We start from the raw sequence: 27,767 nt of genomic DNA on the forward strand, positions 1-27,767 counted from the left end.
AATCAGTCTTAGCCCTGCTACCCAAACTGCCAGGCCAGGTCCTCCCTGGACCAGATACAAGCATCCAGGGACCAGTTTTGGGGTATTACCCCTCATCAGCCAAGCTAGCTTGAATCAATTGGCACAGTAAGCCAGGGACACACATCTGGGTGTATCCGGTTCACTTAGAGTGGCAAATGGAAAAACAACAAGGCGATGGATCAAATGCTTGAATAATTTCAGCCACTGGTACTCGCTGTGGCTGCATCCCAATCCATCTTTTTTTGCTCACCATGCTACCCCAGTTTGGACCCAGCCATATGCAAATCAGTGTTGACCCTGATCCCCATGAGAGCAGTCCACCCCTTAACCGCCAGGCTAGGTCCTCTTCTGGATGGAAATCAAGCATCCTGGGACATCTGTAGTTGCTTAAGGGATGTTAGGTCTGATTGTTTGTGACAAGTTGGGTATTCTATGCTTGCTTCTTTTGGGCATCTTTGTGCAGTCAGGTATTACCGCCACAGAACACTAATCCTGAACTCACCAGTTTGATTATTGATCTCTCCCTCAGAACACAGGAGACAGTTGTAGCAGCAGGTGGGTAGGCCGGGCTGGGTCACTTTCCGATGCCCTGGTTGGCATGGATCACTGCATGTGGAGCGTGGTATCTATGCCGGTGTACAATGGAGAATGAGAAAGAAGACTTCATCAACCACAACATCTTTCAACACTTATATTGGTGTTACTTTTGGTTATCTTCCTATGAATATTTTAAACAGGAATTTACCAGGGCATGGTGACTGAGAATAAACCTTAGAGTGCTTCATTACGTGGCAGAGGTGTTGAAACACATTCAATATACAATGTAAGTGTTTTCCAAACAAGTTCTATTCATGATTACCCCAGTTCTGTGCAAACTGTCAAGCCTATTTTTTTAGGTCTACCATTTATTTCATCCTTCTGTTCATCTTTACAACATCACAAGGTTCCTGAGTATTCCATCAATCAATAGTCTAGCTGCAAAAAATCAGCATATGCCTCTTTAAGTTCCAAGGCAGTCTGGACTAAACCATTTCCCCCCGATCACAGCCATTACCACCTGATCACAGTGTGATGTTTAAGGTAGAAGAAACTGGTAAACAGAAAGAATCTTGAATTTTTTAAGAGCTGATGGGTGAATGGTGCCTCTGGGGGAAGATGTGGCATAACGACCACCGGAGCTGCTGACTTTGAAACTGGGGATCCAGGTTTGAGACTTGGCATCAGCTCAACATCCTGTGATTCTGGGCAAATCACTTATAGTCCCTGGGCCTAAAAACAACAAGCATTGGCAAAGCCAACAGGTCTGGCGTTGGCGTCCAGCCTTCAGGCAATTATTGTTTTATTTTGTCATGGTAGTTGCAAAACTTTATTGTTTGGGAATAGGTCAGCCCCATCAATCTAAAAAATTATTATTTTGCAAAGCCTAAAAAGTGTTTTGGGTCTAAAAAAATCACACCTTACCATAGTACTTCCTGGTACTGAAGGAAGCTACTTTGTGTGTGAATGAAGTGTGCCTGTAAACCCCTGTAGTAACTATGTTGTCCACATAATTTTTGTAAAATCAAAAGATCCTAGCTAACACAGACCTAAAAATGTCCATCAGTCTGCCACTGCCTGCAAGCCTCTGGCCTTTCAGAAAGAAGGAAAGAAAGAAGGATAAGAGAAAAGGAAAGATAGAAAGCAAGAAAAAAGGAAAGAAGTAAAAAGAAAGAAAGCTAGAAAGAAATAATGAAGGCAGAAAAGAAAGGAGGCAATAAAGAAAGAAGACAAGAAGGAAAAAGGGCAAGAAAGAAAGAAGGCAAGAATGAAGCAAAACATTCTGGCACGCAGTGAAATAGTAGTAGTCAGAAAGCAAAACACTTTAAAAGGAATTTTCAACAGCATTGGCAGAAGATGGGATCTCATAAAGATGGAATGTGACCTGTAGTCACATCAGAAGCGTCCAACTACAACATTATGCTCTAAACGCAAAGTTTTAGAAATTGGGTTGTTGTTTGACTGGGGTGAATGCCCTGGTCAAGGAACAACCACAATCCTTGTCAGGGAGCGGCACAAGCCAAACCTAAATTAACCTAAGCTCAACCCTCTGGTAGAGTGACACAGAAGTCTAATAGGCTTAACTTAGAGGCAATGTGTAAAGTATTTGTGCAACTCTACAAACAGTAATAAAGTGAAATCACCACACAGAAAGGATCCCACACCAAGTTAGAAAAAAAACAGTTTAATAAATAAAACAAGATCAAAATGACAAATATGTTATTGATAGAACTGGAGATATGCAATTTTAAAGATGTTAGTGGAAAGAGCAGCAAAAATCACAAAGCACCAACTGTGGATATCTGGTCGTACTGGACTGGGACAGAGTCAAAAGTTCAGGCCAACTGCATTGGAGCTCGTGCTCGCTACAGGGACCCAGTTAGGCCTGCTGAATAAAGTACCTTAAATCCTGGTTTGTGGAGTGTTGCGAGGAGTCGTTTCAAAGATGCATTGCACAGCCTGAAGAGTAGCATCGGTCCCATGATGCGATGAGGCTGCGATGTGAGGGCCTGCATCATCATCGAGGATCTGGTAGATGGGGCATGATATGCAAGGTTCAGCTTTGAGGATGCGGCACACAGTCAGGGCGATGCTTCACTTCTGAAGAGCTGCGAGGTTGCGATGTGTCATCCAGTGTCATCGTAGACTCAGGATGCGGTGATGGATGTGAAGGCCTGTGCCAACAGTGAGGTTCCAATTGACTGTGGCAGTGATGCAAGTTCTTGCGATGGGTCCAATCCAGGCAGCACCGTACATGTGTCGGTTCTGCTCAGTTTTGAGCCTGTTGTTTACCTTAAACTTCAGATCAGCAGGCCAGCCAACTTGCCCTTGGAGTCATTCTTTGTTCTGGGTTCAAGAGATGCAGCTCCAGTCCTTCTCACCTAGGCAAGAGGCAGGAAGCAGCAGGTCAACACAGCAGGATAATAATTCCTTCAGTGTAGCAGTCCTGTAGAATGACAGTACGTGTAGCAGCACAGCAATCCATCATCCTGGCAGAGTATTAACTGGTCGGGAAGTGTGCTGGAGTGGTGGTGTCTGAGGTCCAGTATATATACCCAGTTGTGCCTTTGAAATGGGACGAAGTTTCTAGGGGCATGCCTTTGAAATGCACTGGTGCCCTGCCTTCCTAGATCTGACTCTAGACTAACTATAGTGTAGTGTAATTCCTATAGTGCTCCTGCAGGACATGTGCTTTTCGATAACATACACTGTGGGTCTGGTGGTAGACTGATTCTGTGCACCCCCACCGGGTATGTTGGCCTTGTTTGCATTAGCTAGCTCACAGTGACACTAGAATCTCCTTTTATCAGAAAGATTAGTTTTTGGCAACCTCAGAACAGAACAACCCTGATTCCTCAGACTCTTGGAAACAATATACTACTTTTCACCCAGTCATTTGTGTTTGCTGATTTGGTCTCAGAGAGATACACAGAAGAAACAGTCAAGCATGTTTACAATAAGAATGTATTGCACCATTGTTCTTCTAGTGTAAAATATATGCGCTGCTACAACTGTTACACAGTAGCAGAGATATAGGATCAGCAGTACAGTAAATAAAAAGGAATAGTACAGTTCTACCATTTTGCAATAGTCATGAACATATACATGAATATAAAATGCATCTATAAAATAAAGCGTATACTCCTACGATGCCTGTATAGATGTACCTAACTGTACCTAGCATGTGAGTAGGTGTGAAAGAGCTAATACGCCGAGGAGCCAGGAATCCTGCTAGGATTTAGTCAAACCCCATTACCTGAATAATGAGAGTGTGGGACCTCGTCTTGGTCTCAAATTGGACACCCCGCAAGGGATGTTTAAACCACTGTCAGCTGGAGCGACTGCATGCAAGAGCCTCAGCGTCTCTGGTCAGTGTGTCGGCCTTGAAGTCTTGGTTCCCTCCAACTAGTGATAGCAAGAGGTGCTGTATTTATATAGAGTCCCTTTTCCCCTTGTGTGTGTGTTAGCCATTGTTTAGTATGAGGATTACGTATGGGATTCAACCTTGTGCGTAGATAGGATAGGTGAAGTATACCCCCTGGGTAGTGGCCTCATAAATTATTCATATGTGTTAAGGGTGACGTTTTAGCATTATTGATTGGGAAAATCCCTCCCTCTGCATGGAACTAGGTGAAAGGTTTAGTCCATAAAAGGCGTCAATCCTTATAAGGTGTTCTGTCCCTATAAGGCATTCTGTCCTTATTTGGAGTTATGTCCTTATAAGGCTCGTTCATGTGAAATGTAGGGGAGATGATGTAGGGAAAGGGTACGATGTTCCCTGAACCTATATTAAAGTACCTATATGAAACATAACAACAGGTGGTATGCAGCCCTTCATGTGGAGACAGACAAAGCCTATTCAGGGGTAAGTGGGACTGGGCACAACTCCTCCCTCTTATCCTGCCAGTGGTGGCCCATCCAGTGACACCAAAGCTCCCCATTGTGTGTGGCTGCCTAGGAGGAATACACAAAACCCAACTGTCACCCACCCCCAGTCATGTGACCCAGAAACAGGCTGTAGGTACCAAATGATACCAAGTTCATATTGGCTGTCAGTGAATATGGTGACTCTCATTTGAGCAGTTAAACAGCAGGCTCTAGTAAGAGAACTCAATTCAGCAACTTGGGCAGAAAAAACATTTTGAAACCTTGAAGCTTTAAACACTTCTTTTATGGTATGCATGGCATATGCTGCTCTGAGTGTGCCATCATTTAATCTCAAGTATGAGCTATCTATAAATTATACATGATCAGGCTCAATCAGAGATTCGTCCTTTTATTTCAGGGCTGGGTTTGGTACACAATTCCATGACATCTAGACCATAATGTTCACTTTCATCACAAATATCATCATCGTCTTTTACAGGTATCAAAATTGAAGGATTAAGCACTGTACAATGTTTTAAAACAATATTTTCAGAAGAGAATATATTTTGCTCATATCATGCAAACCTATTATGGATCATATATTGTGTCTTTGTTCTAGTAAACAGTAGCTCCACAGAGTGTTGGAGCATGACAGTTAATGGGTATCCTAGCACTATGCTCTTTTCCAGACTAGTAGTTACTGGAGCCACCGATTTACTGTAACTGGGAAGTCCTGCCGCTACAGGGTCAAGTGGGGTCAAAGAATAGGCTTTTGAGATCCTCCATTTGTCTGTGTCACAACAGAGAAAGTGCACCTATCCCTCATGCAACAAAACAATGTGAACACTTTTGTATAATTTGGCATTACTAAAGCTGGGACACAGCACAATTTTCCTTTCTGCTCTAGGAACGTTTTTGTACATTAGTTGTCCCTTAGAATCGGATCGAAAACATCTCTGTATGTCAGCCTCAAAAAAGGCTTGACCACCAAGGAGAAGTTTTTTTATCCACTGCCTACAGTAGCCTACCATTCCCAGAAAGATTCTGATTTATTTCTGATTCCACTCTTTCTGGTAATACTTTCCTAGCTCCTTTGACAATAATCTGTCCCAGATATTGAACCTTTTTTTACCAGTTCAGCAGTTTCCCTGGAGACACTTTGTGTCGGTTCTCAGCCAGGTGATTCAAAAGTGCAATGGTGTCATGTTGATATGCATGTCGCATTTCTGATCCCACAAGCAAATTATCTATGTATTACACAAGGCAGGATTTGATAAAAAATGAACAGCTCTCTATATACCTTTGTAGGACACAACACAATGTTAATGCTTTTTGATGCAATATAAAGGAAAAGAGAAATTGGCTTTTGTCGTGCAATGGCACTGAGAAGACAGCCTGGCACAAGTCGATGACTGTCAATCACTCTGCAGTACATGAGATCTGAAACAATATGGTAGATGGATTCAGTACCATAGGACAACAGGGCACTACTATTTCATTTAATTTTCGTAATTTCTGAAATATCCTAAATTTACTATTGGGCGTATGCAAACCCATAATTAGAGAATTACATGGACTTCTAATTAGTTTCTTCAGGATTACGTTTTGGAAAATGTGACCTATTACTGGTTGTATTCCTGCAATTGTCTCTAGGGTCAAATGATATGGAGGTGTTCTGGGATATGCAGCATTTGGTTTCACTGTAATATTGACTGGTCCCACACCTTTAATTAGTCTGATGCCTTTTCCTGTAAAATACCAAACTTCCACATTTACTGTTTCTTTCAAATTTTCAGGTAACTCATCAATAGTTAGCAAGGGAAATATTCCTGTCTCAACTTGTTGTTCAATTATTTTCAAATTTACATCCTTTTCATGTACATGAAATACATTGGATAGTGCAATTTAACGTACACAACAAACCCTTTCCCAACATGTTCACATGACTTTAATCACAGGCAACTAATTGGTGCTTTTCTAGAAATGAGGCTATTCTTACTGGAAATTTTTCAAAAACTGGAATTTAGATTTTTTATTTGTTACTTCTACAACTTGGATTGTTTTCCCTGAGAGAGGTAAGTCTGGGACCTACACTGTTCTAACCGTGGATCTGATAGCACCGGTATCAATACGAAATGATACTGGGTGGCCACAGACTTCTGCAGCTACATATGGGCCACTCTGGTCTACATCTAACACTGCACCAAGTATGCAATCTTCTTCCCCTCTCAGGCCCTCTTCAGAATACTCTGAACCGGGACCATCAGTTTCAAATAACTGGAATTGTTGTTATGCATTCTGGTGTAGATTCTGAAATTGTGGCATGGCATTCTGAAACTGACTAGTATTTATTGTTGCCATTTGAGTGAGATATCCCATGTGTGCAGGTGCGATAGGCATCATTGGAGCCTGTCCCTGCATTGGCATCTGCATTTTCTGTGCGGGCTCATTTTGAATGTTTATACCTTGCAGCATTTGTATGTCCTTCAACATTGTCAGGATGATATCAACATTCCCTCTTCCAATGTCCAACTCTAAGACAGATGTGACAAGCTATAATATTTTTCATAGCAGCAATATCTGATCCAGATCCTGTTCCCACAGAAAGGTAACACCTGTCTCATACTTTTCCACAACAGTAGGAGACAGCGCATTTGTCCCAGCCACTCTATCTGGTTCCTCTCTGGGCCACTACAATGCATTCTTACATTCAGCCAATAAATCAGCAGGCACTATGATGTCAAATAACACATTTAAATCAGTCCACAACACCTTTTAAATCTATAAACCTTTCAACTTGTGCAAATCACTGCACATGCTTGTCTCTCAATATGGGAAAATTGTTTGTGAATGCTGCCAAATCCCCGCAACTCCAAGGAACATGTATATATGTTCCTCCTGCGATTTCTCTAGGTGGGTAACCTGTCACTCCTCTCCCACATCCTTCATCTTGCTTTCCTATATTAGCTGTTTTCCTCCTTTTCTTCTCATATTTCTTAGCCCATTTAGTTTCAGGTTTGTGAATGCACTTTACCAGTTCTATAATATGCAAATGGAGTCTTGCAATCCTCATATTTTTTTAATGCTGGGTCATTCAATTGAACCCTATATCTTCTGTGTAGATGCACATTTTTTGTAAGATCATATTCTTCAGCTAGTTCTGTTAAATTATCGTGAGCTGATGCTGTAACCTCTTTGCACAAGTACATCTACTCCTTCCTTTGGCACTGGGCTATGTGTTCAAATTCCAAACACCCATTATTATTAATTCTAGTTCAACCATCAATTGAGAAATGTAAGGAGCTTCTCTTTCTCAACCCCATATTTCTCAGGTGTTCCTGTACTCTCTGCCTTACTAGGTCCTGCTGTTTCGTCAAACCAAGCTAGTATATTTGCCTCCTCAGGTGCAACTATCTGATGATATTGGGGCTGTAAGTACTAACATCCCTGCATCTACTAGTGTTTGCATCCTTAGTGGAAGCTTCCAGGCAACTATTTGTGAGATCTGGGAAGTCAGGACTAATCCTGGAATGGGTCAACCTCTAGTAATTCGAGTAACTAGTTGAGTCCCAGTTTTGGTCTCTACTTGCTACTACCCTGGTTATAGATTGGGCATTAACAACAGGTACTGGTGCTATACTACTCACTGCAGCTGAAGTAGTCACCATTGGTAAGGTAACTTGTGGTCGAACTATTACACTTGAGGCAATCTGCAATATTTGAAAGAATCATTTAATTGGGGTTGCACCTTGATGTGCAGGAGCAGTTGCCACTATTGAACTAGTACTAGCGCCTGATTCACTCTGTTTTGAAAGGATCACATGTGATGTAGATCTCTAAGTCAAAATTGTTTCCAATATTTAATCTCCTGAATCAGTATCCAACTCATCCCCTTCTTTCTTGGAGGAATCTTTGTCCTTTCCTTTCGTAGCAGTCTCTGAGGTAAGCACTGGATATAATCTGGTCCCTTCTCTCCATCTACACAGCTCTTCATCCCATTAGGTATTCGCATAATTTTTCCACTGCCCTATTAGTCCTCCTCTGGTATTGTTCCCTCTATATTTCTCTGGTGACTCTTTTCCAAACATTAAGGGCTAGATGTAGGTAATTCGATTTTACCACTTCTTAAATACCGAATTTTTCCGAATCGGTATTTAAGAAGTGGTAAAATAGAGGGGGGGGATTTAGGTATTACAGAATCGGTAAATACCGAATCGTTAAGATTCAGTATTTACCGATTCTGTAAATACCGATTCGGTAATGCCCATTGATTCCTACAGGCATTGAAGCCCATAGGAATCAATGGGCATTACCGAATCGGTATTTACCGATTCAGTAAATATCGATTCCAGCAAAGGTTGCAGGGGGTGTCACTTTGACACCCTCTAGCACCCCAAATACAGGCATGTGTGCCATGTGGCACACAGACATGCCCTAAGGGCATGTCTGTCTGTCACATTGCATAGGTGTGCATGGACACATGTGCATGCACACCTGGATTCGGTATTTTACCACCCAATTGTATTGGGCGGTAAAATACCGAATCTGAAAGGCCTTTGGGACTCAGAAGAGTCCCACCTACATATAGAAGTTACCGAATCGGTAAAAATACCGATTCGGTATTTTACCGATTCGGTAAATTTACCGAATCGGTAAAATTGGCCCCCTACATCTCAATAACCCATTTACTGGTCGGTAACGGCTGAAATCGGCCGGTACCGGCCGGTAAATGGCCACCTACATCGGGCCCTAAATGTTTCATATTGAATATGGTAGGCTCATTTCATAATACTGGTGTTAAATGTCTCATATCTAGGAAAACTCAAGGCACCCTCCTTCTCAGTAATTCTCAGTAATTCTACTCCATTAGCGAAGCCAAAGACATGTGCTTAAACCATGTTCAGTAGTCTTAATGGGTAAATATACAAGCCCCTTGTGCCGCGATGCGTCTTTTTTTGACGCACAGGCAACTCAATGTGGCGCTCCATATTTACAAGGCCACGTAAAGCATCCCTACGTGGCTTTTTGTGGCCTTCTAAATAGGGCCCCTTTTCATGCAGCACTTTGCTTGAAAGGGTTGTGCCATGGGTGTTGCTGTGGGTGTTCCCACGCAACACCCATGGATTCTGCTGTAGTGACAGATTTACAACATTGTATAATCCTGGAAATTCTGCAGAATACATAGAAAGAAGAAAACACCTCACATGATTGTTTTTATGCACGACGGAGAACCTTCCTGCCCAAAAACAATCTCCCTTAAAACGCAGACACCCTTGCACCATGGCACAAGGGTGCCTGCATTGGTGCATGACAGCCAATTGTGCACCAGTGCAGGGGAAAGCACAAGGATGCAACACATTGATGTAAATATGATGCATCCCTGTGCTTTGAAAGTGACGCAGTGAGGTGCAGCCAAATGGCTTGCGATGCTGCGCTGCATCACTTTCTTGTAAATAAGGCCCATTGTAAGCAGGGTACCCTCAGGAGGCGCCTATTCCCCTTTGCATACTGTAATAGTAACATCTCCACTCATTCTTAACATATCTAAAACATTTCATAATGAGAAGTCAATTTAAAACAGCACGATTAAACTGAATATTATGATTTTGTTCCGTATACATCAATTTTCTATCTCAACATTTAAATTCCAATTATTTTTCATAGTTCTTAATAACAAATCCAAATACAGTATTCAGTCAGTCAGTCAAACAATCTTTATTTTGATTAATTAAAATCACAAAAGAAAAAACAGTGCATACATCCTTTGTGCATAAAATGGTTAGAAACAGTAGATAAAAGGCATTCGGTTGCATAAAATTCACATATATATATATATATATATACGCTATTTAAAAACACAATGATCAAACATGTAATCTACCTTTGTTATGTACAGTATTTACAGTATAAAGTGCATCACAGGGTGTCTTACGTTTAAAGTGCATCAGTAAATTTCTTTTAAACAAAAGACCACAATCCCATTTTAGATCCTAATGTGCAATTACATAAGAGCGAGTCTTTTATTATTATTTACCCGAGCCACAGCCACCAGGAAACTCGCTACACTAAAGATAACACGCACACTACTCAACGGTTGCAAATGTAAAAGGGCAGGCCTAACTTGCACGAAACCAGCTTCCCGAAGAATAGGATTTAGGAATTTTTTACGTGCTTTTGAAAATTTCTCACAGAACATTACAAGAAGGAGGGTGTCTTGTATCGAGAACCTGTGGCATGGGCATGGTGCATTATCTTCCGGTTTCCCCCATTGGGGAAATACGCCCAGAGTAAGATGTATTAAAATGAACCTAAATCTAACCAGCAGAAAACGATGGAACTGATCAGTGACAATCTTCAAATAAGGTTCAGTGGTAAGACAAGTCTGTAATACATAGATTCTTCTCACTTCTGGTTTTCTAAGTTACTGCTCCTCCCTTTCTTGCTCCAACAAATTCAAAAAGCTCATTTTAACCCATCGTAAATCCTTTTTCTGTATTGCCTCCGGGGCAGTATACAATTCGGGTCACCCCAGTCTGGCACACACCGCTCTACCATATGCCAGCCATGGGATCTTATGTACCTTATCGAGGGCTAAACAATCTTTTAGGATTCGATGATTAAGAGTGATCTCCTCATTAAGCCATGTCTTCAGCCAACAGATCAGCTGGGCCATTTTTAGATGATCTGAAATATAGCTCAGGCCTAGTTCAGCATGTAAGGAGAATGTCGGAGAGGACTGGGGAACCGACAGTAAGGATCTAAGAAACCTGTTTTCTACCACTTGTAAATTACTCACAGGGACATAAACCCATATAGCGGCCCCATAAGAGGCAATCGCTAAGCACTTGGATTTGTATATCTTAAGCATGGCTTCCGTGGGCCTAGCATCCCAACCTCTTAGAAAAACTAAATAGGGCTGATGTGGATCTAGTAACAACATTGCACTTCTGTCTCAGCTGGGGACCCCAGTTGCCTTTCTCATCAAAGAGGACTCCCAAATAAGTAAAAACCGGGACCCTCGTTACTTCCGCACCCATGCAAGTAAAACTTTTAACCTTACTAATCTTCCTTCTCGCCCCCGCCATCAAGATTTTTTGCTGTTAACTTTAAGATCAAGGGATTGCATGAAGCTGCCAAAATGATTCAATAGCCTCTGCAGACCCGTTCCTGTACGTGCAAGTAAAACAGCGTCATCTGCGTACAGGAGGACCGGGATTCCCGATCCCCCTATACGCGGAGTGTCTGTTTTGGCCTTGGCAAGGGAATCTTCAAGGGCATTAATGTAAATCGTAAAAAGGAGAGGGGCCAGTATGCAACCTTGTCTGACCCCCCTCCTGGAGCTAAATTGGCCCGTGCACCTGCCTTCCTGCGTGACCCTCACAGAGGCAGAAATATCCTGATGAAGGTCACTGAGGAAATTAATCAAAGGGGCCTCTATCCCTATTTCCCGCAGTAGTTGCCACAGTTTTGATCGATTGACCAGATCGAATGCCGATGATAAGTCCATGAAACCCAAGTATAAAAGACCAACGTTTGCTATTGTATATTTACCTATAAGGAGGTTCAAATTTAGACATTGGTCCATGGTACTTCTATGTTCTCTAAAACTATATTGGAGGTTAGAGAGCACCCCCCTGCCTGAAAGCCAATCTCCCAGTTTCTGCAAAATCACTCTACTCATGATTTTTACAGCAGAATCTAACAGGGAGATTTGCCTTTTAAAAATGGGAACTATGACTGAGGTAGACCACGAGGGTGGAAAGCCTACTACAGATGACGCGTTAAAAACATTTGTCAGGATTTTTGCCCAAAAATTAGGGTACATAATATAGAGGCCCGCAGGTACGCCTTCCGGTCCTGGCGCCTTGTGTTTGGATGTATCTCTAATTGCCCTTTCCACATCGGCTACTACAAATACAACTGGATCAGTGGGGCAAGTGGTAACAGTGTTCCGGGACAGTAACTCCCGATGCTCCTTGTCATCATAGATGTTCTTAAAATGTTGGAGCCAAGTATCGTCAGGGATTACACAGTCTGTATCTAAATTATCATTATCCGTGAAAAACGGCTGATTTATTGTGGCCCAGAACTCCCTGCTATCCCCTAATATGTCAATAGATTGAAGGGTATCCCACGCCTCCTCTTTAATTTTGCGTTTGCGCATACTAATGGCCGCTTTGTACTCCTTACGGAGGGAGGCGACTAGACCCCTATCCCTTGGTGTTTTCTTAAGAGCTTTAAAAAGAGCCCCATGGGCCTTAGAACAACACTTATCAAACCATTTATGGGTCTTCCTTGTGCGTGCTCTACTATCTACCTGTAGTTTCTCGGCTATCTGTTTACAAACTGCTTCATAAGCTATTATGGTTTCAGTGGGTGGAGCCGCTCCATCCAGGCAGACAGCAAGGTTTGCCTCGGTTTTGGAAGCAAGATCTTCAAATAAAACTTCTGGCACCACAAATTCCCATTTAATGTGTCTGCCTTGATCTTTTGTAGTTAAACACAGTACTCACTTTTGAGGAATCCAATCGCAGCATGGCACTGCAACATTATCAACCAATCACAGCGCGAAAAAACAACAAACGCCAAACTCCGGTTGAAACGCTATGATGCACAACCTCACTCCTTGCAGCGGCTCACCCGCCTTGACAGTTGTCTTCATCATTGCATAACTATATTTATCAACTTTTAAAACACTTTCCTGTTTGCTCTACTAAAAGAAATACGTTTCTCACACATTCAAGAATATTTTTAACATACGCAAGCGAAATCTCGACCAGCGTGCAAGCACCCAAATCAATGCAGTTTCCCCCATTTTGCGCAATTAGGTTTAACTAACGCTGATCAATGTGAATCAATAACAACAACTTTTTAACCCTATGTCACTGGTGTAGGTGATGGTATCTCACACACCACACCTTAAAATCTCTGCAAACAAGTTTTCAATTATAATGTTATCCCAGGATCTTTCGCCTACAACGAGTCTGAAATCCTCTAACACCTTTTAAAACGCTTATCTGTTATTTTCTCTTTACCCAACCATTCTGATCAAACACTTGTGCCTGATAAAAAGGCACAATCACAACACATTTGCCTTCTTAATACTCACACCTTCAAAACGTTTAGAAATAGCTCCACTTTCAATCTACTAAGAGAACCTCAAATTTCCATGCTTCTACGGGTCGATGAATCTGCCACCATTTTAGAATGGATCGCAACCCAAACACATCTCTAAAATAAACATCGTCTTCAGCATTTGATGTTCAGTCAATAATGAAAGGTTTCATGAAGTTTTAAAAATGTATTTTCTCTTTAAGAAATTAGTCTGTTATCTTTGTCTTTTTATTCAGATTAGTCAAATAAATCCATTCACAGAAATATTGAGAAAATTTAGTTAGAGCAAGCATACAAAATAACAGTATGGTCCATATAGGAATTTGGGGCACAACACATGCATCATTGTTTTTTGTGGTCGCAAAGGGGCAAATTCACAGAATCTGCACCTTTGCGACCGTAATTTTTGCATTTGGGGTGCCTCATCCCAGATGCAAAAATCGCTTTTTAAGCAATTGCAAAATTTGCAATTACTTAAATTGCTACTGCATTCAGGGAATCGCAAATTGTGATTCCCTATATGCAATGCAACAACCAAAAATAAATTAGGATTTCGCTTTTAAGAAACACAAATTGCCATCAACTTAAAGTTAATAGTAATTTGCGAAAACTTTAAAAAATGCAAAAAAGTGAATTTTTCAAAGTTTGTTGTTGCACACATACATGCCCTTGGAGCATGTGTGTTTGCAACATGTTTTTTAATTGCACTTTCAGGGGTGCATCAGGGTGTCCTTTTGGCCCCCTTGCACCCTTGAAATTGCATGCACAATTTACGAGTACCTATTTGGTACTCGCAAATTGCTCATGCTATTCCCATGGATTCCTATGGGCCTCTAGGCCATTCCTTATTTGCGAATTTCAATTTGTGAGTCACAAATAAGGAATGTGTAGCAATTGCAAATTTTGCCATGAAAGAAAATTTCTTCCGCTTCGAAGACTCCATGTTCCTGCAGGTGTCAGGAACGAGCATGGGCAGCGTTTTTGCCCCAAGCTTGGCAAACTTGTACGTCCACAAGTTCGAACAGGACTGCGTTTTGAAAACCAGTAACCCGTACTATACATCTGTGCGAGTGTGGAATCGCTACATAGATGATATTCTCGTGGTGTGGCGTGGAAGTACAACTGAGCTCATGTCCTTCCACTCTTGGCTAAATGAACAAAACACCTTCTTGCGCTTCACTATAGAACATGACAAGTCAACTATAGCTTTCCTGGACCTTCGCATCACCGCTACATTGGGTGGTTTAACATCTGAGCTGTATAGGAAGCCCATGGCTCGTAATTAATTGCTCCAATATGACAGCTGTCATCCGAAAGCACTAAGGGACAATTTGCCCTTTGGTCAATTTTTGCGCATCCAGCGCAACTGTACAACGAAAGAGAGCTTCCGGGTACATGCGGGAAATCTGGAGAACCAGCTACTACAGAAAAAATACCCTAAGAAACTGATACAACAAGCAAAGAAGAGAGCCTCTAACAATAACCGCGAATCCTTACTAGAACCTGCTCCACCAAAACCCAAGAATGAGAGGATAACTTGTGTGAATACATTCAGCACAAGGTCCACTGCTATTCAGCGGATCGTAGGGAAACATTGGAAGATCCTGAACACTGGCACTGATACATTGGAACAGCCCTTATTTGCATTCAAGAGAGGGACAAGTATAAAAGACCGCCTGGTTCATACTAGACCATTTGCGAAGTCGGTGCATCAGGTTGGAACTCTATGGACTATGCCACCAGTTGAGGGACATCACCCGTGCGGTAACTGTACCGCTTGCATACAGACAATTCGCTCCACCAGTATTGACATCGGAACTCATCGCCCATGGAAACAAAGGCGCTTTACTAATTGCAACAGCAGTAACCTCATCTATCTAATACCATGTCCTTGCCAGTTGAAATATGTCGGGATGACGTCAAGGAAAATAAAAACAAGGATCTCAGAACATAAAAGCACAATACGGTGTAAAAAGAAAGCAACCCGTCTCACCAATCATTTTCTTGAGGTAGGACATAAACCCACAGATTTCACTTGGATGGTGCTAGAACAACCATACATTCCGTCTCATGTTACAGACATCTCTAAACATTTATTCAAATTGGAACAAAAATGGGTGTATCGGTTGAACACAGATAAAGAGGGCCTCAATGAGGACATTCCTTGGATGTCATTATAGCACAACACCTGTTCATGTGCTTCATAACTCAGATCAGACTACAATAAGAATATTCCTACAGACCCATAAATACCCTGCTAGGTATGCAGATGTGAACATCTAAGATAAGATATGGCACCAAAAATAGTCTGTACATCCAGATTTCCTCTACTGATTATGACTTACTTTTGTTTACTGCATGTAGTGTATCCTTATGATCTAAGTGTTACACTGCATGAACCGCAAAAATCGGACACACTGTACCTTAGATTTACTACAATGCAGTTCACCCATGAGAACGAGCTACCTCAGTGTCTGTTAAAGTGAGAGTTTTTCTTACTGAGCGAGCCATCTTAGGATCTGCAAAGTGACAGAGGTCCCCTGTTTTCCATTGGCAGATATCACGTGATGAGTTTGAATAAGCAAAAGAAGTGTTGGATAAATCGAACTGAGAATGCCCATTGCCCCTTTAGGGTCTTTAGTCATTAAAGTAATGTGGTACATTACACTAATTGAGATTATCATATAACATCACAGCCATCTGTGCAGATTGATTACAAATATAAACAGCGTTTTCTGTTATACTTAGGAACATGGAGGAAACTTATGGATCCTATCCCTATGTTTCCATCAATTTCTTCTACTGTGAAGCTGAACTGTCCATGGCTATTTAATACACAAAGGGCATTCGTTAGTAATTCGGCGCTTGGGTGTATATTACGAGTACAGCTTGCGGCGATTCACATACTTCGACGCTTTCAGGTCAAACTATTTAGCCCTAAGTGCAATATAATAGAAACGAGACGGCTATTCTAGGGTTGTTTTAAAACTCTAAATACCGAAGCATTTACAAATGTGTACCTGCAGTAAGTTTAAACTTCATTTCCCATAATTCCCTATGACGCTGACTGATGACTTCCGACGTAACCAATGAGTGGGTTGCAAACTAACAACAAATATGGCGACCGAACCTGCCGTGGTACCTCCCCAAAAGCACAGACGACTGTTTGGAGTACCGACGGACAAGTATGAAACTCTTTTAATCATTTTAGGCTGCCTCTCTCTCACAGAAGGGATAAGTCCGGCGCTACCGCATACTTCTCCCTAACATCGTATTTTGTCTAAACTGTCTGCCTAAGATTAAGCAAGGGCAACGTCTATACGTGTGCCCTTCAGTTTGTGGCTCTAAACCACGCCGCCTTAATCGAACCAGCGCATAATTAATAATTATGGGAGCGGCCACCTAGCCTAAATCATTTCACGCTGCCTCACTCTCATCGAAGGGAGGAGTTCGGCGCTACTGCATATTTGTAAGGTTAAGAGCAACAACCTTTCTCTAACATCTTATCACGCCTTAGCTGCCTCGCTAAGATGAAGCATGGGCGCTTTCTTTTCATGTGCCTTTTAGTTTGTGGTCCTAAACCACGCTGCTCTAACCAAACCGGCGCATAATTTATATCTATGGGAGCAGGCACCAGGCTTGAACTATTGTGTTTCCCGGGTCCTACACCGAACCGGCGCCTTGATAATTAACAATCATGAGAGCAGGGACCAGGCTACATTGTTGAGATTCTCGAGTCCTGATTTCTTCAAACTGTACTCGACTGCCTGTTGTTTCACTAGTATATGCTTTAACGCAACAGCGAAAGAGATTAGCCTGCATAACATAGAGGTCTCTCGCATGCACGTCCTCTGCATATACCTGCTAAATATCTTGTTCGCGTACCGTAGACTAACAACACCTAAGTTAAATAGACAACCTGTGTTTATGCCAAAAAGCTAAAGCAGCACAGATTTGGTATATACTGGTCTAACGTATATATGAGTTTTGATGAAGTAATCATGTGTATATAACAAAGAAATTACACTAGCTTTTTTCAAATTGATATCAATACGAACTTATAATTATGAACTTCAGAATAATTGTCACCTGATAACTTCTTGAAGAATACCTGAATATAGGAGTGTTCACTTGGTATAAGATTTCTTGATCTAGTGGTCGTGAGTTTTCTCACCTTTATTCATCCCTTTTTTTACTAATAGAGCGGTGCCCCCTAATCCTGAGCTGTAGCCAGGTGAGGTGAGGAGCATGCCTCTTACACACAAGGTGAGTTGGAGGTTCGTCCCACATTACGGACAGGGTGATTTAAACACCCAAAAGGGCTATTATAAATCTATTTAGCTCGTCTTTGATAGATAACCATGTCTAACATGTATTGTGTTATCTTTATCTCTCTGTTTGTTTCTTTGTTTTTTCCTGATTTCTCCTGCTTGTGAACATCAATCTACCTTACAAGAGGAGTGAGAGGACAAATTGAGGTGATATCATTATCCTTTATTTGTTTCCTTTAAACACACGTTTTTGTAGCAGTAGCAAAGTTATCAATGGTCCTGAAGAAGCAGTAGATACCAGTAGGATCACGAAAACTGCAGAAACATGTCGACCGTATAATCCATCCAGTAGATATTTGTTAGAAACTACTGTTCCTTTGCACTTACAGTTTTTAATGTTTGGGAGTGGACGGCTTATGAATAAAATTGTTGTTGCGCTCACTACCTAAATTTTAACAGAGCACTTTTTTCTTCCTATTACTCACAATTTTTGAGTTTAGCACTGCTTCACAGTTACCACACATATAAAGGGAGTCCTATATCACAATTAGATAGACACCACGCAATAAGAACCGTATGTATTGTCTACAACATGGACTCTCCACTATGTGAAGTGGCCCAAATGATGACAAAAGGGCGGTACAGTGTGCGTAACTGATGGGAACTTATTACACCGAGACAAGTCGTATGCCATATACATATTATGAGATACATAAACAACAGGTTTAGACACCTTTAACAAACAGAGTTTTATGTTCTTTATAGACCTACAGTTATTCTAGCTTCTGCATTTGATTTGACTTAGGCGCCTTGACGCCCATTGGGCTAAGTATGCGCAATACAAGAAATATTTCATTCATTCATTCATTCATTCATTGGTAGTATAGTTTCCTCTGGTCTTGCCTGATAAGATGTCTGTGAGAGGTGTTTTGTGCTTTTAGGTACTATGCTTGCTAAATCTCTGGTTCTAGTGATTGGAATTTTGTGTTTTTTTGGTATATTATTTATCATAATTTAGTCTATTTTTCTAAATTATTTTTGGATTTTTCTAATTTTGTTTTCACTTTATTACTCTATGTATGCTGCATAAATACTTCACACTTTCCTCTAAATTAAGCTTGACCTTTTTGTGCCAAATTACCAGAGGGCTAAGCACAGGTTAATTTAGTGACTTTTGTGGTTCACCTCGAGAAGGACTGTGGTTGTTGCCTGAGTGGGGCTTTCACCCCCTGCACAAAATAGCCCAATTTCTGACAATACTCCTTAAATTCCTAAAGCAGGCTGGCATCAAGCCAGCGTAATGGCACAGGATTGGTAATCCCATACAAAATGTGTACTCCCGGGGTGGGATAGTTTCTTCATCTGGCATGGTCCTGCCCAGCAAATGCTAGATTTTACCAGAAGGTACATGTGGGTCTTGTTAAAATGATTTCCACTCCCTGACTTGACATGTCCCATGTTTGGCTGATGGGATTATTTGAACTTCAGCTGGGTGTCAGGAGGCATTTTTTATGATGAGTAACTAATGTGGCCAAGAGGCGTGTGCCATGGTTTGGTTCAGGGGCCTTGTTCCCGATCCACTGACTGGATGCATTACATGGTTAATATGAATGATCAAGAGGATACTTATTGCTCCTTATTGGTGTGCTCGCCAGGTCAAAACACATTTGTTCAGACTTCACTGCATTCATTCTCACAGCTACTACTGATCAGACCTCAAACGATAACGGAATGTTTTATGTATCTTTTTCTTTTTTGATCACTGGTTCAGAGACACATTGTGTGATTTTGTCTTGTTGCTTGGTTTATCCCTTTTTATGCTGTATTAAATACCAAAGCTTATGTATGGGTTTATTGACAACTGTTGATGAATCCTTGTGCTTTATCTGTTCAGTTTAATGTTTGTTATGATGTATTCATTCTCCTCATTGTTATTTTCTTTGTGTTAAAATTGGAAGAATAAACCTAAAGTGGTGAGCACATGTTTCTTGCACCAGAAGACACTGAATGAAGTGTTTCCTTATATTGCCCATCAATGGCACAACATGGTGATGATCACTGATGGTACTAAATATCAGAAACAAAAATATTGTGGACCAAACTATTGTGAAAGTAATTTTCTATAGGTGAGAAAAGTTTTACTATATATAACGCCACATATATGTTCCTTGACAAAATACATAACGTCAAGGTATGTAGATGTGGAGTTAAGAACAGTAAATTTGTACATATCTATTTGCACTTGCCTTCTCAATATTTTGGCCCTCGATCATTTTGACACAATATTTTCACTGACTGCGCTGCTACATTTCCGCTTCTGGTATGTGAATGCTATTTATGTAGCAGCATGAATGACACAACTACACAGCTGTCAGCTTGTTATTAAGGTTTTTTTACACTTCTCCCAGACACCACATGATCAATTTAATAGCTACTACCTGAGCTCCTCTCTTCCTTCTGGTTTGGTCTGCTCTGCAGACATTGCATGAGGCAGGACTGGGTCCTGTTACACTTTAAAAAAAAACAAATCTACAACCTAGACTCTGAAGTAGGGTCAGTGCAATTTCATCCAAGAACATCAAAAAGTTAAGCGCTATATTTTTTAACAAATGATGGTATGGCATTACCTTGTAGAGATCAGTGTGTGACACCCAATAGGCATTCCGCTTGCAAAACTCAGTTTGTCAGGCCTTCTGCGGTGCCTCTCTGGGCTGTCGGGGCATGTAAAGATGAGACTTGTAAAAAGTCTTGCTTTAGGTACTGTATTTAATGGAGCCTTCTAATGTGCTTCCTCTCACCCAGTGGCACAATTCCATACATGCCAACATTTTAAACCTGTGATGTGGGAGATTCTGAAAATTTAATGGTGGGAAGTACTTTTACCATTTAATTCTATCTAAGTCAGAGACAATACTAGGCATGAAACAGCTAAATAAAACAATATTGGATTAAAAAATAGGGGTTCTCTTCTGGAATCGGGCCTATTGACATGTATGCAAGGCATACGACTCAGCGTAGAATGGGAGGCGCCTCTTCATTTGCGGCATACCCAAAAAAATCTTCCTGGGCAGGAAGGCAACTTCAAAGTATTGACAGTCCAACTGCTTCAGATGGCCCAAGTAGTTCTGATAACCTTGGTTCACGCCCAGACCTCACCTTAAAGTATAACAAAAACACAGTGTTTTAAAAATAGCGCAAAAACCTGAAAGTTTCAGGTGTCTTGAAGAACGTATAGCATTCTGGAAAGAGTTAATTATGACCTAGTGGTTAAGGTTGTAAACTCTCAGCATGAAATTTAAGGCTTTAAATCCCACTGTGTCTCCTACTTATTAATTAAGACATATATTATATTTGATCAAAGGTTTTACCTACTTGTATTTCCTAAAGCAGGGCTTTGAAACACCAAGGTAAATTCTATAATTTCTTATAGGATTTCTGCTCTTTTATAGTCCCTCTTTTATGTTCTAGGGATATTTTAGGACGATGAACTGGCCACCTGGGGTCCTGATATGTGTCCCAATATAATAAACTTCAAGTGATTGTTATTAGTGCACTTAGTACGACAGAGAAGGCGCCTCACAAGCACCCTTCCAAGTGGTGTCAAGCCTCATTAAAGGAGGAGGAAGGTATTGCTTCATTGAAGAGAAGAATGGATCCTGCTGAAGCTACTCTTTATTAATCTCAAATTCAGTCATTGATAAAATGATTGACTGAGGCCTTAAATAAGCCTGGTGATAAATCCACGCCAGAGATACCTGCTGAAGATGATTCTATAGTCTCCTCTCCATCTTCTTTTTCAAACATAACCTCATCATCTTCAACTTGCTCTTATTCCTCATCTGAATATGAATCTGATGATGCTCCTCAACCTGAACTGCTACATAAAGGGAGGAAATGTATCAGCGTACAGACATACAGTTGTTATTCAAGTATGTTAGAGAACTTGAAGCTGAGACAAAGGAAGAAATGCCCAGTACTAGCAGGAGCATCTTCCTGCAGATATTCACCCAAACTTTCAGTGAAGAAATCAAGGAAATGTGGTATTAACTTAATTCATAACATTAATGTATCCAGTATCGAGAGAAGAAATGGATCTTCTTTCATCAGGCACTCTAATCCTTATGTTGGCTAATTGTGCTGGAAGGTTATCTCTGATGTTGGATAATGTACCTGGGAATGATTCTGTAGATAACAGCGTAGAGTCAGCCCCTAAAAATAATTGTACTCTTCTCAATTTACATGTTTGCTATGAGGAATTAAAGGTAGTGGCCTTTATAATAGCAACTATTATTGCACCAAGGAGACAATAATGTCTTTGGGATTCGAGTGGAGAGGTGCTCATAAACCAGCTTTGGATAAATTCCCTTTACTATTTGGTGGTCAATTAGAGGTGTTGGAAAAAATTGTATTGACTAACAAAATGCTTACATTAATAATGTGCAAAGCTTACATTAAAGTAATACATATGCTAAATGTGTAGTAGGTAATCACACTTAAATATTATAGACCTACAAATAAATAAAAGTGTTGATTTAAACTAGCCTAACTGTCGATGCCAAGTTAGCTGACAAATAATGCATTAACAATGAAAACTCTGTTTTTCACATTGAATAGTTGTGTGCCCACATGTTTTTTCTTTGTTTCAAATATTGTATTTTTCAAGTAGCCTTCTGATATCTAGTGAATAGACACTTGTTTTATATTAGACAACTGATACTCTTTTCTCACCAGGAGGTGAGGAGACAATATGAAAGATTATTCATGGGAAGAACTGTCTGAACTGCAAAATATCAACAATATCATTTTTCAAGGTTTAATGTCTGAAATACTTTTGTTCCTGTATTGGAAAATAGGGAGTTTGTCTATTTCCAAGAGTCTACTGAAATTCTATTGGAGAATGAAGAAGAGGGAAGACATTAATGTTGCAACATAGAATATTGTGTTTTTATATTAATGCGTTTTCCTAGAGCAGGAGCTAGATTCAGGATTCCTTCCCTGGCTCTTTGACTGGAGACTTGCTTTTGAATTTCTGATGCTTTTCTTCATGAGAGTTTGTCTTACTTAGATTTTTTGCTAAATTTTCTGCTAATAACTTGAGCTGAGAATACTTTTCAACGTATTATGCAAAGACTTTAGGCTTGTGCATTGATTTTCCCATCAGAACTCTTCATAGGGTTTCTGAACGTACACCTTTTCTTTTCCTCTCATTATTCCAACTTAATTTGGAATAGGGAATTTTCCTTTATGGAACACGCCTGCTGTATTATTACTATATTAACTGTGACTCTAGCAAACATTCAGTTCTATTTTATGATCAAATATCGATTGATGGATTATATACCCTTTACATACTGAAATCTTAAAGATTAATATCAAATAAACTAAATGTATTGAAAATATATCCCTTTAACTGACACTAATTCTCATCATTGACTGAAAAAAAAAATATACAAAAATCAGGTGTTTGTTAAGCACGACTGCTCACCCGTAAGGGTCTCAAGGTGCTGGGGGGTGCATGATTTATTGCTATGTATGTGATTGCTCATTGCTTCTCCTTGTCAATGACAAAAGGTGCCGGGATTATTTAATAATTATACACGTAGATTTAGATATAGAAAAACATGCTCCCTCAGAGGAGTTACTAAAAAGGGATCACTGACTTAATATCGAGGGACATAATATCGACTACCAAAAATATCGGCGTCAAAATATCGACAGACAGAATATCGACTTTGTATCTACAAACAGGTAAGTACAAAAATATCGAGTAAAAAATATTGTTTACAAAAATATAGTTTGTAAAAATATCGACTTTATTAAAAACAATGTTAAATTGAATTAATATTTAAAATTATTTACTAAAATATATATAAAAATACTTAAATTACCTTATAATAATTAAATAATTAATGAAAGTTATAAAAAAAATGTTTACAATCATATTTGTTAAAACATATATATATATAGTAACATAATATAATTAAAAAATATCCAATAATATTACCGTAAGATAGCGGAAGTGTAAAATTACTATTCTCACTCCAGAGAGTGTAAACAGTAGATAAGGCATTGGATAGCGTAGAGGTAAAAATTACTATTCCCACTCCAGAGAGTGCAACAGTAGGGAAAGCGTTGGATAGCGTGGGGGTAAAAATTACTATTCCCATTCCAGAGAGTGCAACAGTAGGGAAAGGGTTGGATAGCGTAGGGGTAAAACTTACTATTCCCACTCCAGAGAGTGCAACAGTAGGGAAAGCGTTGAATAGCGTAGGGTTAAAAATTACTATTCCCACTCCAGAGAGTGCAACAGTAGGGAAAGCGTTGGATAGCGTAGGGGTAAAAATTACTATTCCCACTCCAGAGAGTGTAACAGTAGGGAAAGGGTTGGATAGCGTAGGGGTAAACATTACTATTCCCACTACAGAGAGTGCAACAGTAGGGAAAGGGTTGGATAGCGTAGGGGTAAAAATTACTATTCCCACTCCAGAGAGTGCAACAGTAGGGAAAGCGTTGGATAGCATAGGGGTAAAAATTATTATTCCCACTCCAGAGAGTGCAACAGTAGGGAATGCATTGGATAGCGTAGGGGTAAAAATTACTATTCCCACTCCAGAGAGTGCAACAGTAGGAAAAGCGTTGGATAGCGTAGGGGTAAAAACTTACTATTCCCACTCCAGAGAGTGCAACAGTAGAGAAAGGGTTGGATAGCGTAGGGGTAAAACTTACTATTCCCACTCCAGAGAGTGCAACAGTAGGAAAAGCGTTGGATAGCGTAGGGGTCAAAATTACTATTCCCACTCCAGAGAGTGCAACAGTAGGGAAAGCGTTGGATAGCGTAGGGGTAAAAATGACTATTCCCACTCCAGAGAGTGCAACAGTAGAGAAAGGGTTGGATAGCGTTGGGGTAAAACTTACTATTCCCACTCCAGAGAGTGCAACAGTAGGGAAAGCGTTGGATAGCGTAGGGGTAAAAATTACTATTCCCACTCCAGAGAGTGCAACAGTAGGGAAAGCGTTGGATAGCGTAGGGGTAAAAATTACTATTCCCACTCCAGAGAGTGCAACAGTAGGGAAAGCATTGGATAGCGTAGGGGTAAAAATTACTATTCCCACTTCAGTGAGTGCAACAGTAGGGAAAGTAGATACTTCATATATTATTTAAAAAGATATATATCTTAATATCTATAAAAAATTAATTAAAAGTAATTACCACTTTAATATAATATAATAATTAATTAATTACAAATACTAATTTAATTTAATCATTACAATTAATTATCTATTAACACTAATTAATTACAAATTAACAAATAATTAATTAGTAATTAAACCATTACTTAACAATTGAAATCTAATAAATACACAAAAGAATTAACATATTTAATTAGTTATAATTAAATTACGTCCCACCCGATTCCCCCATGAACCCACAACCCGCTACAGAAATTAAATTACTTAAATTAACATAATTATCAATTAATCAAATAAATAAAATTATTTGGCAAATAAAATGTAATTAATTACCGAATAAAAATAATTTAACAATTAATTTTAAACAAATACCAATAAATAAATTTACATATTTAATTAATCATAATTAAATTACACTACATAAATTTACATATTTAATTCATTATAATTAAATTACTCCCAACCCTACTCCCCTATAAACCCACAACCTGCTACAGAAATTAAATTAGTTAAATTAACATAATTATCAATTCATCAATTAAATAAAATTAATTGGCAATTAAAATGTAATTAATTACTAAATAAAAATTAATTATCAATTAATTATAAACAAATACCAATAAATAAATTTACATATTTAATTAATTATAATTAAATTACTTCTCACCCTATTCCCCTATAAACCCACAGCCCGCTACAGAATTAAATTACGCAAAACTTAAATAACAATAAATGCATTAATTAAATTACATTATAACATAAATAAACACTTTTAACACATACAATACACTATAAAAATATTGATATTATTAAAAGTTCGATATTTTTCTTAACCTATATTATGTACTTCGATATTTTGACCATCTATATTTTAAAATTCGATATTACATTACTTACCTTCACAACGATATTTTTGATGTCTATATTCTGTCCATTCGATATTCTGTCAAGCCTATATTTTGTTCTCGATATTATGTCCATTCGATATTTTGTAGTCGATATTTTGTCTGTTTACCACTAAAAAGAGCTATCACAAATCAACAATACGCCCTGATTTATAGGTGTAAACCTAAGCTGAAGTTATATTAGAAGACAAAGAGAGAGGAGATGTTATCTTAAATATTCAATGGGCCAGTCTCGTGCAGCTTCAAGTCAAAATCTTGTGATCACTCCAACACCTCATTTTCAAAGAAGAACTATCAGGAAAGTTCAGGCTGAATATAAGTCTCAAACCACTGATTCATTGTATAAAAAACATCCATTTCAAGAAAGAATAGCTCCTAAGCACAATTTCATTAGTCAAACTGGGAGAGTGGATGACCTACAAGGTGCCTATTCTTCCATATCATAAGATCTCATCAGATATTCCTGAAATTTTGGGTGAACTCTTTCATCTTCAGTTTCAAGTTCCATCCTTTGGGCTGAAATCATCTCTGAGAGTGTTTAGAAAGATTCTGGCACATCTTGCTTTGTGCACTTGTAAAGCTCACTATCATCTGCGAGTGTATCTTAGCACTGAAACTTGTAGAAATTACTCCCGGACAGTTTGTATATGCTTCTTCACAGTATCAATAGGGTGCAAGCAAGTTTGTTTGCAACTTCAAGATCATGGATTTCTAATAATCTTATTACATTACAAGACTTAAACTTCATTGCAGCTCAATTTCAGGCAGAATCCAGAAGGGTCCTGTTACCAGAAGAGAGAAACACAAAGCTTCAAACACAGCTTCTGCCTTTTCTTGAAAGTTAGATGCCTTTGGCCGAAACTTTCCCTCTAATTCAAAGAGATATGGTAATATAAAAAATAAAAAAAGGATAGCAATATTTGCCACCTCCTTTTTATCCTTTCTAAGTGGTTTGTGTAGTTGTGGTGCCATGTGCACAGCTACATATGGGTCCTCCAAATGCCTAAGCCAGTGGAAACACGCATGTTAGTGTTTTGATGTTGAAATTCGTATAACTCCAAGAATAGGATCTTCAGCGGTGGTTCTTATTCAACACTCTCAGTAAGAGAGTTTGCAACAATGTTCCACCCCATTTCCTCTGCCCAAAGATGGGAGCAGTCTGAGTTGGGGGCAACTGTGAGGTTGATGGAAATACAAGAGTAGTAGGTAACTTCAACATTTTACTCCTACATTTAGAGTGAGTTGTCTGCTTTAAAGAAACCTTCTCTACATTTTTTCCCGCGTCAAAACAGAGTCACATTGAACATTAGCCCCCAACCTACCAGCACCTCCCCATCTATTGGCCTCCCTTACTACAAGGAATCTACACAGTCGATCACAGCACCCTCCTTGGAGAGATATCAATCTCTATTATCCACAGCATGGCTACTCGCACATTTTACCCTCCAACTTTTGAGGATAAGTTGACAGACCTCAAGAATGAGCCTCAACTAATAGAAGATGCAGAAATGCTGGAACCTCTTCATATCCTCCATGACTAATCAACCTTCCCATCTCACTATGGCCAATCATCACCTGAGAGAAAGTTTGTTTGTAGAAAGCACGTTAAATCTACACTGGAAACGAAGGCCTATTCCTAATCATCTCTCCAGGCTACACAGGTTCATTGAACATTTACCAGAGCATGATATTCACTCCTTTCTATTATCTTACAATGCCTTGCATAGCAATTCTTTACTCGCAGCATTCAATATCCCAACTATTCACTCTATCCCATTCAGAGAGGCTAGTGTCAATCACAGAACCACAAACATGGACAATTTACTACCTGTCACTACCACTCACCTTGAAGCGTTAGTAA

At 39.7% G+C, this 27,767-nt stretch overlaps 1 protein-coding gene across 1 annotated transcript in view; it reads right to left on the reverse strand.

Moving 5' to 3' along the window:
- LOC147724691 (extracellular calcium-sensing receptor-like) overlaps positions 1-27,767 on the reverse strand; it is a 126,915-nt gene that overhangs the window by 59,812 nt on the left and 39,336 nt on the right. Inside the window, exon 4 of the mRNA XM_086918085.1 lies at positions 524-647. Coding sequence (XP_086774211.1) covers positions 524-647 — 124 coding nt within the window. The remainder of the gene's footprint in view (positions 1-523; positions 648-27,767) is intronic.

Source organism: Lissotriton vulgaris, chromosome 4_1, assembly GCF_964263255.1.
Source record: "Lissotriton vulgaris chromosome 4_1, aLisVul1.2, whole genome shotgun sequence".
Classification (NCBI taxonomy): domain Eukaryota; kingdom Metazoa; phylum Chordata; class Amphibia; order Caudata; family Salamandridae; genus Lissotriton; species Lissotriton vulgaris.